Source organism: Crotalus tigris, unplaced genomic scaffold, assembly GCF_016545835.1.
Source record: "Crotalus tigris isolate CLP2741 ecotype Arizona unplaced genomic scaffold, ASM1654583v1 scf7180000020588.15403103151:6194809, whole genome shotgun sequence".
Classification (NCBI taxonomy): domain Eukaryota; kingdom Metazoa; phylum Chordata; class Lepidosauria; order Squamata; family Viperidae; genus Crotalus; species Crotalus tigris.
Genome location: NW_024098092.1, coordinates 4,140,211 through 4,152,799, shown reverse-complemented (window position 1 = coordinate 4,152,799; position 12,589 = coordinate 4,140,211). Strand labels below are relative to the sequence as shown.

Genomic DNA, 12,589 nt, shown 5'->3' with positions numbered 1-12,589 from the left:
TGACTGTGTTCAGCAGGTGAGCGGTTCAAATCTCACCGGCTCAAGGTTGACTCAGCCTTCCATCCTTCCGGGGTAGGTAAAATGAGGACCCAGATTGTTGGGGGCAATGTAAATATATATATATATATATATATATATATATACATTGCTTACTGGTGTACACCGCTTAGAGAGTGCTTGCACTTAAAGCGGTATATAAGTCTCATAAATAAATAAATGCCAATGGCTGTCCAGTTTCTTCTGAAAAACCTCCCGTGGTGAAGCACCCACAGAGTCTGGTGGCCAGCTGTTCCGCTGATTAATTGTTCAGACTGTCAGGAAGTTTCTCCTTAATTCCAAGTTGCTTCTCTCCTTGATGAGTTTCCATCCGTTGCTTCTTCTCCTGCCTTTTGGGGGCTTTGGAGAAGAGGTGGACCCCCCCCTCTTCTTTGTGGCAGCCCCTCAAATATTGGAAAACTGCAATCCTGTCTCCTCCTATTCCTTCTTTTCACTAAATCAGTCATACCCGATTCCTGCAACGCTCCGCAGGGTTAGCGCTCAGACTGCTCAAGTACTTTGGGAATGGTCCTGGGTGGCAAATAAAATCCAAATGGCTGAGGAAGATCTGAACCCTTCCACCCATCAGGAGCTGGTACATGTTCCCTTGTCCACGGCGTTCGGAGGACGAACAGACACAGCGGCTTTGTTTGCCTGTTTGACTTAAGAGGTTTTCTGGCAGGCATCCCTTGGTGCCACCAGGCGCCCTTTTCTGCAACAAAGGGCATCAGTCCCTCGTGTTTCATCTTTCAGCCCCCCCCCCCAAAAAATATTAAAACTGTCGAGGCCGCCGTTCAGCTGTCGATCTAGAGATGAACACCTGCAAATCCTATTAACATCCCAGTCAGAATTGGGGTGTGTGTGTCTGTTTGAATACCCCCTGTCTCAGTTTAAGAATTACGCATCGACTGTCAGCTCTGAAGCTGAAAAATTCAATTAATATTGACTTGGAGAAGTTTGACTTGAGACATGATGGATAATTTTAATCTCTTTTGCTTGCCTCTGGGGAGGGGGGCACCCGACAAGAGGTATTTCAAACCGTAGAGGTAGATCTGTAATTGGGGAAGGGGTTAAATATCTTTATTTATCACTTCCCCAAGCGAAACATGATTATTTAAAACACCCAACAGTTGAAGTATGGCGGCCAGACCCTCACATCTGTTGCTCTGCTGCAGTTTCATATCATGCAAGCTGACCTGCAAATTTCCCCTGTCAGATCAGAATAAAATAAAAACCAAATCAAAGAACAGTGCTGTCACTTTTTTTCCGCCAGGGTGCATGTCAAATGTTTTATTTTTATTCCCCTTTTAAAAGGGCGCTTTGCCCTCTTACCCAAAAACGACACAAAGATCAGTTGGACTTGTCCTTCGGAGCTGCTGTCAGTTTCCCAGCGAAAAGCACAAAAAGGAAGTCCTTTTTCCTGAGAGTTTAGCAGCCTTGGAATGAAAGAATAATTAAAGTTTTTAATTAAAACCTTAAATGAAATTAAAGGTGGCCGTTTGTCCGGGATGGTATAAGGTCCACCGCCTTGGGTAAGGGGGTTAGACTAGAAGACCTCCAAGGTCCCGTCCAGCCCACTGTCTCTATGATTCCACATGAAGAATCCATACAACAAGTTCTATGGAGATCTATTCTCTATAGATCTCGCCGGCTATTAAAACAGAATTCGGTGCCATTTTAAGAGAACACATCGCTCAGATCCAGCTGCTAGGCAGTAACTAAGAAAAAGAGTCAACGCAACCGGAAACTTAAGGTAATAAAGAGTAATAAGATTGTGTTGCAATTTGGGCTTAAGATTGACAAAAGACTGCGAGGTAATGAAGGATAAATAGCAGGCCCTGCCTGGAGTAAATCCATCAGACCAGCAGATTTACCCCATTCGCAAATCTGGCATCTTTTCCCCTCCCTGGAATGCAGTTATATATTGATTTTCACACCAGTCTGTGTTTTGAGATGCAGCTCGCAGCTAAAATAAATGCCTGCAAAATTCCACACTGGGATTTGCAGGTGGGAATGCATTTTTCTCAACCCACACCGTGATTTGCCCATAAAAGCTTCATTGTCTTGACCTCTGAAAATGGAGCTTGCAGCGCGATGCGCACGCCCTTTAGCCTAACAAATCTGTGTTTTGTTTTGTCTCCCTTTCTTTCTTTCTCTCTCTTTCTTTCTTTCTTTCTTTCTTTCTTTCTTTCTTTCTTTCTTTCTTTCTTTCTTTCTTTCTTTCTTTCTCTCTTTCTCTCTCTCTCTCTCTCTTTCTCCCTCCCTCCCTTCTTTCCTTCCTATCTTCTTCCTTCACCCCTCTCTATCTTTCTCCCTCATTTCCTATCTCCTTCCTTCCTTTCTCTCTCTCTACCTTCCTTCCTTCTTCCTTCACCCCTCTCTCCCTCCCTCCCTCCCTCCCTCCCTCCCTCCCTCCCTTCCTTCCTTCCTTCCTTCTTTCCTTCCTTCCTCTCTCTTCCCCCTAGTGGAAAAATGCATGAGCTCCATGCAAGCTGGCACTCAGATGATCAAACTCCGAGGCAGCTCCAAAGGCCTCGTTCGATTCTACTACCTGGACGAACACAAGTCGTGCATTCGCTGGAGGCCCTCGCGAAAGAACGAAAAAGCGAAAAGTAAGTGAAAGGCTTTCGTTGGCCGGTCCGCGACGACAACGTCACAGATCAGAATGATGATGTGACACGTCTCGTCCGGTGTTTTGTGTTAGGCAGTAGCCAACCAGGTGCTTCTGGTAGTAGAGAGTCTCCCTTCCGTGTTGTTACTCCGTGGCTACCATTGATTTTTAAATTCCTGCACAAGCAGTCCTTGACTTACAACCACAAGTGACCCTCAGATTTCTCTTGCTAAGCAAGACAGGTGTTAAGTTGAATTTCCCCCCGTTTTGCGACCTTCCTGGCCGCATTTGTTAAATGAAACACGACAGTTGCTGTGAAAGGAATCTGCCTTTGCTCAGAGGAATAAAATACGGAGCTGGAAGGGACCTTGGAGGTCTTCTAGTCCGTCCCTCAGCCTGCCCAGGCAGAAAAAACCGTCCCGTTTCAGACCAAGGGCCGTCCAGTCTCTTCTTTAAAAAAAGGCGAAGAAGCACTGCATTCTAATTCTGCCATTTTTCTCCCCTTCCCTCCTCCCTCTCACCCCCGCAGTCTCCATAGATTCCATCCAGGAAGTGTGCGAAGGCAAGCGGTCGGAGATCTTCCAGCGCTACGCCGACGGCAGCTTCGACCCCAACTGCTGCTTCACCATCTACTATGGGGACCACATGGAGTCCCTGGACTTGGTGTCCTCCAACGGGGAGGAAGCGCGGATGTGGATCACCGGCCTCAAGTACCTCATCGCCGGGATAAGCGATGAAGACAGCCTCTCCAAAAGGCAGAGGACGCGAGACCAGTATCCTTTGGGGCTGAGGGGGTGCAGGGCTCGTAGGACTAGATGACCTCCAAGGTCCCTTCCAACTTTATTATTAATGCCATCGGTGTGTGTGTGTGTGTGTGTGTGTGTGTGTGTGTGTGTGTGTTTGTGTGTGTGTGCGTGCGAAGGCCCTTTTTGCTTATCTTCCTCTTTGGGCCCAGAGGTCCTTTCATATCTGAAAAAAAAGAAAAAAGAAAGGGGAAAAGATAACGTAAGGAACAAGGGAAAAGAAGAAGAAGAAGAAAAAAGACACTGACTTCCGACTTTTTTTTTTTTTAGCACAATACAAGGTAGAATCACTCCAGCCACAACGTTTTGCTTTTACACATTCGTATATAATAGCATATGCTGATTTTTCTGCCTCTGTTGACTCTTCCTCCTCCTCCTCCTCCTCCTCCTCCTCCTCCTCCTCCTCTTCTCCACACACCCCACTTCCTTCTAGAACTGATGATGTTACCTAATTGGGTCATGAAACGTCTGCAAGAAAACAAGCAAGCTCAGAGAGCACCAAGGACCCCACAGTCGTCGTCCTCCTCCTCCTCTTCCTCCTCCTCCTCCTCCTCCTCCCCCCCCTTCTCCTCCTCCTCCTCCCTGAGCTGTCCTTTCCTTAACTCCCGCTAAAGGTGGTTGAAGCAAACCTTTGACGAGGCGGATAAAAACGGCGATGGCAGCCTGAGCATTAACGAAGTCCTCCAGCTGATGCACAAGCTGAACGTCAACCTCCCCCGTCAGAAAGTGAAACAGATGTTCAAGGTAAGAGGCTCCCATCGTGCACCACGGCGTCTAATGAAGGCAGGTGGAGGCGCTTGGAGGGACAGCCGACCTCGGGGCCTGCAGCTCTGGCCGTCTCCCACCTCGGGCTCACCGCCAGATGTTGGGGTTGGCAGCTTGGCAGGCTTGCAAACGGGCCCTGCCACAGCTGTTCACCCAACTTATAATAATAACAACAACAAAAACAACAATAAAGTTGGAAGGGACCTTGGAGGTCATCTAGTCCAACCCCCTGCTCAGGCAGAAAACCCTAGCTGACGATGTTACCTCGTTTGGGTAATGAAACATCTCCAAGCCGACAATCAAACTCGGAGAGCACCCAGGACCCCTCATGTCACACCTAAGCTACAAATATTCTCCTTTATTAGTTTTCTTGCCTTTCATTCGCACTGATGGTGTTACCTAGGTTGGTAACGAGACGTCTGCAAGAAAACCACCCAGCTCAGAGAGCACCCAGGACCCCATAAAGGATTGAACCTGCCAGGCTGTTGAGAATCTTTTAAACTGAGATCTAACCCACCTTGGGACAAGTTGTGTGGTTGGGCTGTACTTACATTCTCAGACTGAGCAGCCCGTATGCTGGTCTGTCAGTCAATCTTCGCTTTCCCTACTTAAATCTATTATTTAAAATTGCCAGGGCTAAAATCTCTCTTCGTTTTTCACAGATCTTGCCCAGCTCATTGATGCAACACGGGGGGGAAAAATCCCTTCTAAAATCTCTTAGAATTGCTCCCAATCAATCTGGCCCATACTTAGCCAGAGGCAGTAATGTCAAAAAAAATTGAAGCCATTTCTGTGAAAGTCAGCAAAAGAGAACTTGTGTCTATTGTTAGTCCCCCTTTTTTTTAATAAGCTCTCTCCTTTTTTTTTTTTAAATTCCTCCTTTTTTCCTCTGCCTCAATTAGCTGCCCCTGCAAATGCCCGCCATAAAGAGATAGCAGCAGCCTGGAAAGTTAGAAATAATACTCTCTTTAATGTTGGAAGATTAAGAAAAGAAATACTTCCATTTGTCGAGAGAAAGTGGTGTGCCTTTGCACTAGTGGAGAGAGAGAGAATTAAATGGGAAATAGATATGCCGATTATTGCTAAAGATGTACCAGACTATTTCAAAGGAACACTATTAATTTGTTAAAGCGAGTTTTTAAATGTCTGGCAAGGAAATTTCATGCTTCTCCCCCCCCCCTGTAAAACTTAATTTGCCATCTATCTTGAGTTCTGACATAAAATTGGCGCACTGCAGTAGGGACCTCTTGATTTTCCTGTGGTTCGTTAAATCGTTGTGTCATTCCTGGGTTTTTGAAAGAAAAAGAAATTGTTTTGCCTGTTTAATCCATGCCGTGATATCATCACACATCAAAGCCCGCTTAGAGGGTGATTGGCAGGCAGGATGCCAGCTTTGGCAATCAATTGACACCTTCCCCTGCCAGCAGCTGGGGGAATCTTTATTGAAATTTCCCATTTCTCCCCACAAGTTGAAATGTTCCCAGCAAAGTCCTAATAAGCTCCATGTAAATTGGTCGGAGAATGCACTAAGAGGGACAGAAAATAGATGGCGTGATCAAATGAGGTTTTCAGCAGGATCTGCCATCTCAAGTCACTGAACACCATATTTGATACAGGTGGAATATAGTAGAAGCAGGACAGGTGTAAAAAAAAAATCCAGGGTTTTTTTGTGTGTGTGACCCTTCCTTTCTTCTTTCCTTCCTTCCTTCCTTCCTTCCTTCCTTCCTTCCTTCCTTCCTTCCTTCCTTCCTTCCTTCCTCTCTCCCTCCCTCCCTCCCTCCTTCCCTCCCTCCCTCCCTTTCACCTTCCTTCCTCTCCCTCCCTCCCTCACCTTCCTCCCTCCCTCCCTTTCACCTTCCTTCCTTCCTTCCTCTCCCTTCCTCCCTCCCTCCCTCCCTCCCGCCTTCCTTCCTCCCTCCCTCCCTCGCCTTCCTTCCTCCCTCCCTCCCTCCCTCTCTCTCACCTTCAATGACAAGCCAAGAAACATCATTTTCCTGCGAAGTGAGGAATTCCACCTGTGCTGGAATTGTGCATGTGAAGTTTAGTGAAGAGAAGGACTAGAGCTGGCAAGAGAGCAGCCTTTCAATATTTGAGGGGCTGCCCCAAATAAGAGGGGGGGGTCAACTTATTTTCCAAAGCGCCTGAAGAAGGCAGGACAAGAAGCCATGGATGGAAACTAACCAAGGAGAGAAGCAATCTGGAACTAAGGAGAAACTTCTTAACAGCGAGAACAATGAACCAGTGGAACAGCTTGCCACCAGACGTTGTGGGTGCTCCATCCCTGGAGGCTTTTAAGAAGCGATTGCACAACTGGTGTAGGATTTCCTCCAAGCTCCTGTCCAACTCTGTCATTCTAGGTATGATCTGCTCTCCCCTCCCCTTATTTCCACAGGAGGCTGATACGGATGACAACCAGGGCACCCTGGACTTTGAGGAATTCTGCGCTTTCTACAAGGTGATGTCCACCCGGCGCGACCTGTACCTCCTCATGCTCACCTACAGCAACCACAAGGACTTCCTAGATGCCGAGGACCTCAAGCGCTTTCTGGAGACCGAGCAAAAGGTAGGCGTGAAGCCTGCGCCCCTCCCGGCATCGCGCAGCCCTCCTTCGGCTCTCTCCCATTTCCTGGGTTTTAGCGGCCTGCAGACCCACAAAAACAAAGGCAGGCCTTGACTTTGCTTGACAAACACTCGCCAAAGGGGATTGCAGGATCCCGGGGTCCCTGCAACCGTCATAAATAGGAACCAGCCTCTGAATTTTGATCCCGTGACCACGGGGAGGCTGCAACGGTCGTAAGTGTGAAAATCTGGTCCTAAGTCCCCTTTGTCAGGGCCGCTGTAACTTTGAACGGTGCCCAGAAAGTTTGTAAAACGGAGCAAAATTCACCTAACCAGTGTCTCGCTTAGCGGCAGAAAATTTTGGCTGAGCTGTAGCCGTACGTTGAGGACTACCTGTACCTGTTCTTCTCCTTGCTGCCTTTCTTCTTTCGCTCGGCTTATAAACTTTGCCTGGTAAATCATTTCGAGATGGCGTGCGATGTTGTGATTTGAAGCAAATCCTGATCAAATGGTTGCCCTGAATTAAATGTCGGGGTTCTGAATGACCTCATAAGATCCAGATAGGTTTTTCTGCTTCCTCTCCCTCCCCCTTTGTGTTAAATGATTCATCCTTTCTACTTCAGTTGCTGGATTCCGCCACTGCGCACACCTGGCTGAAGGGTATTCATGCCCTGTCAGTTAATGGCTTGTGCACAGGTCTCACAGCTCTCCAGTATAATGTCTGTTCTGTGTTTCCACATTGATTTACTGTCTGCTTTCCGGTGGACTGAGCGCCCAGCCTCCCCCAGATCCATTTATCCTGGCCCAGCGCCTGGTGTCAGCTAAAGATTCCAGGGCTTGCATTTCAATATGCTTGTGAAGCGATGGCTGGATCGGTTTCTCTGGGTTGCATGTTGCTATTTGGAAATTTTTGGGGGGTAGGGGCGTATGCTATGAGCCATCCCAAATTGATTGGGATCAGAGAGTGTCCAAGAGAGAGGGAGGGAGAGAAGGAGGAAGGAAAAATGAAAGATGAGAAAGGAAAGGAAGGAAGGAAGGAAGGAAGGAAGGAAGGAAGGAAGGAAGGAAGGAAGGAAGGAAGGAAGGAAGGAAGGAAAAATGAAAGACAAGGAAGGAAGGATGAAAGACAAAGAAGGGAAGGAAAGAAAAATGAAAGACAAAGAAGGGAAGGAAGGAAGGAAAAAATGAAAGTAGAGAAAGGGAGGGAGGGGGAAGAAGAAAGGAAGGAAAGAAAGAAAAATAAAAGAAGGAAGGGGAGGGAGGGAGGAAAAATGAAAGCGAAAGGAAGGAAGGAGGGAAGGAAGGACAAATGAAAGACAAGGGAAGGAAGGAAGGAAGGAAGGAAGGAAGGAAGGAAGGAAGGAAGGAAGGAAGGAAGGAAGCAAGGAAGGACAAATGAAAGAGAAGGGAGGGTTGCCTGGCTCGGGAATTCTGGCAGCTGAAGTCCACAGGTCTTAAAGTCGCCAAGGTTGGGAATCCCTCCTATGGAACTTGAGAAAGTGGCCATCACAATATGGACACTCCCTGGGATGGCATGGGGGGGGGTGTTATCCTGCCCCACCCTTGGCATTTTACCAAAAATGACCTGCCAACGGCTGGCAGCTTGTAGGGAAAGGCCCCTCCCTTGCATCAAAGGTTTGCTGATTGTCTCTCTTTGCACGACGGGAAGAAATGAACCCTGGACGTGGCTGGGAAAAGAGAAAAAAAAAAATCCACCTTACAAGAGCCCCGGAGAAAATGTCCCTGTGTGCCCCAATTGGTCTGCATCAGGTTTCTTTTATTCCTTTAGATGAGCAACGTCACCAAGGAGCACTGCTTGGAAATTATCCATCAGTTTGAACCTTGTCCGGAAAACAGGCTGCAAGGAGCGCTGGGGATTGACGGTAAGCTCCCTCTGGATTTCACCCACGCGCCCCATCCCCTTGAGCAGGCGGGATGTTGTCGTCCACGCAACCCAAATCTAGACAGTCCTGTGGTGCCTGAGAATTACAGCCTCACAAATTCTGGAGCTGCCTTCCTAGCCAAACCCTCGGGGCACTTGACATTTGCTCAAGCCGAATACGGTGTCCGATCCTCGTTTGCTATTTCTGGGCTGTTTCTCTCCCTCGTCCCCTTTAATCTCTCCCCCCCCCTTTTTTTTTCTGGGGTGGCTTTCCAAAAGTTGCTTTTGACGGGCATCCAAATGGTCCAAACGTAATTGATGCACAGTAGTTTGATTTTCATGGAAACTCCTGGGGTATCTCAGCCGCAATAAGGCCGTGCAACGCTCCGACGTCCACAGCCGCTGCAACCAGCTTTTTCATTTACTTTTATGATGAGCGAAGATTGCGACGAGGCACCTCCAGCATCCAGGATTCGGAGACACCTTTGCTCCCCATGTTCCACCCCCACCCCCAATCTGACAGAACCCCCCCTCCCCAACTGTCTGAAGCTGTTGCTTTGCGGAGTTGCCGCCTTCATAACAGCATCGATTCTGTGCCAGCGGATTAAGTGAGAGTCGGGTTTGAAAAATGAGCCTGCCTCGTTGATTCCGATAAGAAATTGGGGAAGGAGAACCAGGGATAAATGGAGATGGATGGAGAAGCAAGAGCCCTTTGACTTGGGAGGGGAAAAAAACAGATATAAAATTCTTTGTATTTTTTTTTTAAAAAAGGGGCTGGGGGGAAGATTCACGGCTCTCAACTCCGTCCTTCTCCGAATTAGCTTTCTGATCTCTGTCGCCTCTGCTTTAATCCCCCTTCGGCTAGACTGCTGCAACTCGTATTGCCTAGGGCCGCCCCTGAACTAAGTTTGGGAGCTGCAGCTAGGGCAGATGTGTTCACTACCTCTTCTTGGTCTTGAAGGATGAAGCTGAACTCCTAGTATTTTTGGATGAGGGGGAGGGAACATCCCTTCTGGGGGAGGGTGTACATATTAGGAGTCCCAGCCCTGAGTGCTCTTCCCATCATTGGGACCACTTTGGCCTTAATTTTCCACGTTGTCTCCAGTTCCCAGGCTTGATATTTCTCCAGCTTCTCATCCTCTTTCTTCCTGAGGTTGTTCTCAGCCTTCAAGAGGAAGACATCTCATGGGTTGCTGTAGACTCAAGTGCTATGGAAGTTGCCTATGCCGAGATTAAAATTAACCTTCTATATAAAAAAACAAAAAGATGTTGATGAACTGGCAGGCACAGTGCTCCCAGACACAGACACACACACACAAACACAGAGCAGAGAGACATTTGCCAAGCAGCCAAGGTGAGTTCATTGTAACGGGCTTCCGAGCCTCAGTTGCTAAGTAGTCTGCAGCAACAAAAAAAATTGACATAGCTGTCGCCACCACCCAAGAGTGCAGACAAAATCAGACTGGAGCAGAAACACACACACACACAAACACACACAGAGAGAGAGAGAGAGAGTGAGAGAGAGAGAGACCAAGCTGTGGTTGGGAAGGATTAGAACCAGACTGGAACCAGGGGATTAAAATCACTTCAGCCAGTTGGAGATGATCCAAGAAGGAAACCAAAATCAAACCATTAGGCCTGGATGAAGAAGAAAAGTTTAAAGTTTTCGGCCTGGCTTTTGGGAGAAGGGGGGGTCTGTCTGGGTAACCCAGAGGGAAAGCATTTGAAAGGACTCTGTCCAACTCTGTTCCCCCCACCGACCCCCAAGCGGGCCGCGTTCGAAACTCTGTTGAACAAGCTTTTGAGGAAAGCTTCAAGAGCAGCTTAAAGCCAAAACACTCCATTCTCAGAAGCAGCTTTATCTGTCTCAGCCTTTTTCTCCTGCCTAATTAGTTCTCCGTGGACCCAGCTGGCTCAAATGCCATGGATGATGGGGTGTTTTTTTTGGGGGGGGGGGAGTTTAGATGCATTGACTGGCCTGGATAATAGAGTGCATACTTTTTCTTCGCAAAGCGTCTCTTAACTCTGTTTTGTGGCTATTGGGATGATGGGCTGGGATGACATCTGAAGATGGCTTGCCCAAGGCCAATCAGCATCTCTTTGTTCACACAGCATGAATGACACCATCCCTGTCATCCTCTAACTCACCTGGATCTTTCATGGGCTGGTTGTTTTCGCCAACTCTCTCCAGTGGCCCAGACACAGCCCACCTGCTCCTCTCTCGCCGTTCCTTTTCCTATCTTCCCAAATTGAAATATATATACACATACACATACACACACACACACACACACACACACACACACACACACACACACATATATGTAAGTCTTTGGTCATTCGGATTTTCTCCCGCGTCAAATTGGAAGTGTCTTGGCGACGTTTCAACGAAGTCTCATTCGTCATCTTCAGGCTGGTGTTTTCAGCTTCGTGCTCCTAGAAGCACGAAGCCGAAAACCCCAGCCTGAAGATGACGAATGAGACTTCGTTGAAACGTCGCCAAACACCCGCGAAAACCTCAGAAAACACATATATATGCATGTTAGGCAGCTGTATTAACCTCTAGGCCACTGGCTCCCCTTCACTCCTGTCATTAGAGACCAGGGAGGATATATTATATCTATATGTTGGGTGGAGCCCCCGGTTTCTTTGCTGAGTTTCCAACTAGACTTGTACTAGAACAAGGCGAGAGGGAGGATGCTCAGAGTACGTCCATGCATTTCATCCGGCAATGACGGCGATGGGTTTTCTGCATTACTATGGATTTTCTCTCAGTGTCGATGTAATTAAACCTGCATTTGATTACTTGAGCATGTGTAAGCCATTGTCTCGATAATTAGCCCTCTTTCTCTTGAGAAGTTAAGCATTCAGGGGTGGGGGCGTCTAGTAATTCATCCTCCCCCTCTTGTCAGTCATTCTGACAGGGAAATTATGCTATGACTAGTCCAGCTTCAGAACGAGAGGACTCCCGTCCCTTGAAGACACATCTCTCTTAACTTGAGTCCTTTGGTTCCTCCGTCCTTTATCTTCCAGAGGTGCCTGGGATCCCACGAACGTCAGCCAGGATTGACAAGGCCTTGGGAATTCTTAATCATTCCAACATGGGGTTAAGGAGGGTCTCTCCCCCCCCCCCCACTCCCGAGGCCCTTCTAGAATAACCACACCCCGGAATTTTCCTTCCTTTACAGGGTTCACCTCTTACATGCGCAGCCCCGCTGGGGACGTCTTCAACCCCGAACACTACCAGGTCAACCAAGACATGACTCGTCCTCTGAGTCACTACTTCATCACCTCGTCTCATAACACCTACCTCATGGGGGACCAGCTGATGTCCCAGTCCAGAGTGGACATGTACGCCTGGGTCCTGCAGTCCGGGTGCCGGTGTGTGGAAGGTGAGATTCAGGAGGGAGGGACCCCCTTTGCCCCATTTGGAAATCCAGCTGTGTTATGGCAAAACGCCGCAGTTTCTTGTTAGAGAGACCCACAAAGCTGTGGATCTTTCTCCTTTCTTCTCTCTCCCTCTTTCTCTCCCTCTCTCTCTCTCCCTCACTCACTCCATCTCTCCCTCTTTCTCTCCCTCTCCCTTCCTTTCTCTCCCTCTCCCTCCCTCCCTCTCTTTCTCTCTCTCTCTCTCTCTCTCTCTCTCTCTCTCTCTCTCTCTCTCTCTCTCTCTCTCTCTCATTTTTCCAGATCTTTTGTGAAGAAACTTGCATGATTGGGGAGGTTATAAGAAAAGACAGTTGGGGCAAACTCCTTGGGGTGCCTTGGCCAAATTTAGGGCTTTGTGTCCTAGCAGGGATCTCTCTCTACCTAGAACAAAGTAGTCAGGGGGATAAGACCAGTGGCTCTAAGCCTAGTTGAATGTGACTCTCTCTGGGAGGATCATAATTGATACTACGAAGTTGGGTGGATCTTTTGAAGGCATCTAGTTCA

At 48.0% G+C, this 12,589-nt stretch overlaps 1 protein-coding gene across 11 annotated transcripts in view; it reads left to right on the top strand.

Moving 5' to 3' along the window:
- Positions 1 to 12,589, top strand: part of PLCH2 (phospholipase C eta 2) — a 108,355-nt gene that overhangs the window by 70,184 nt on the left and 25,582 nt on the right. For 10 of the 11 annotated variants that reach the window (XR_005559703.1, XR_005559704.1, XM_039367802.1 and 7 more), the window contains 6 exons: positions 2,502 to 2,648; positions 3,177 to 3,420; positions 4,065 to 4,194; positions 6,608 to 6,778; positions 8,564 to 8,657; positions 11,845 to 12,048. Coding sequence is in view for 9 of the 11 variants with exons in the window: in XM_039367802.1 (XP_039223736.1) it covers positions 2,502 to 2,648; positions 3,177 to 3,420; positions 4,065 to 4,194; positions 6,608 to 6,778; positions 8,564 to 8,657; positions 11,845 to 12,048 (990 nt within the window). In the remaining 2 variants the exon portion in view is untranslated. Of the gene's footprint in view, positions 1 to 463; positions 1,790 to 2,501; positions 2,649 to 3,176; positions 3,421 to 4,064; positions 4,195 to 6,607; positions 6,779 to 8,563; positions 8,658 to 11,844; positions 12,049 to 12,589 lie in introns of those variants that run through there. The other variant, XM_039367807.1, reaches the window with a different exon arrangement.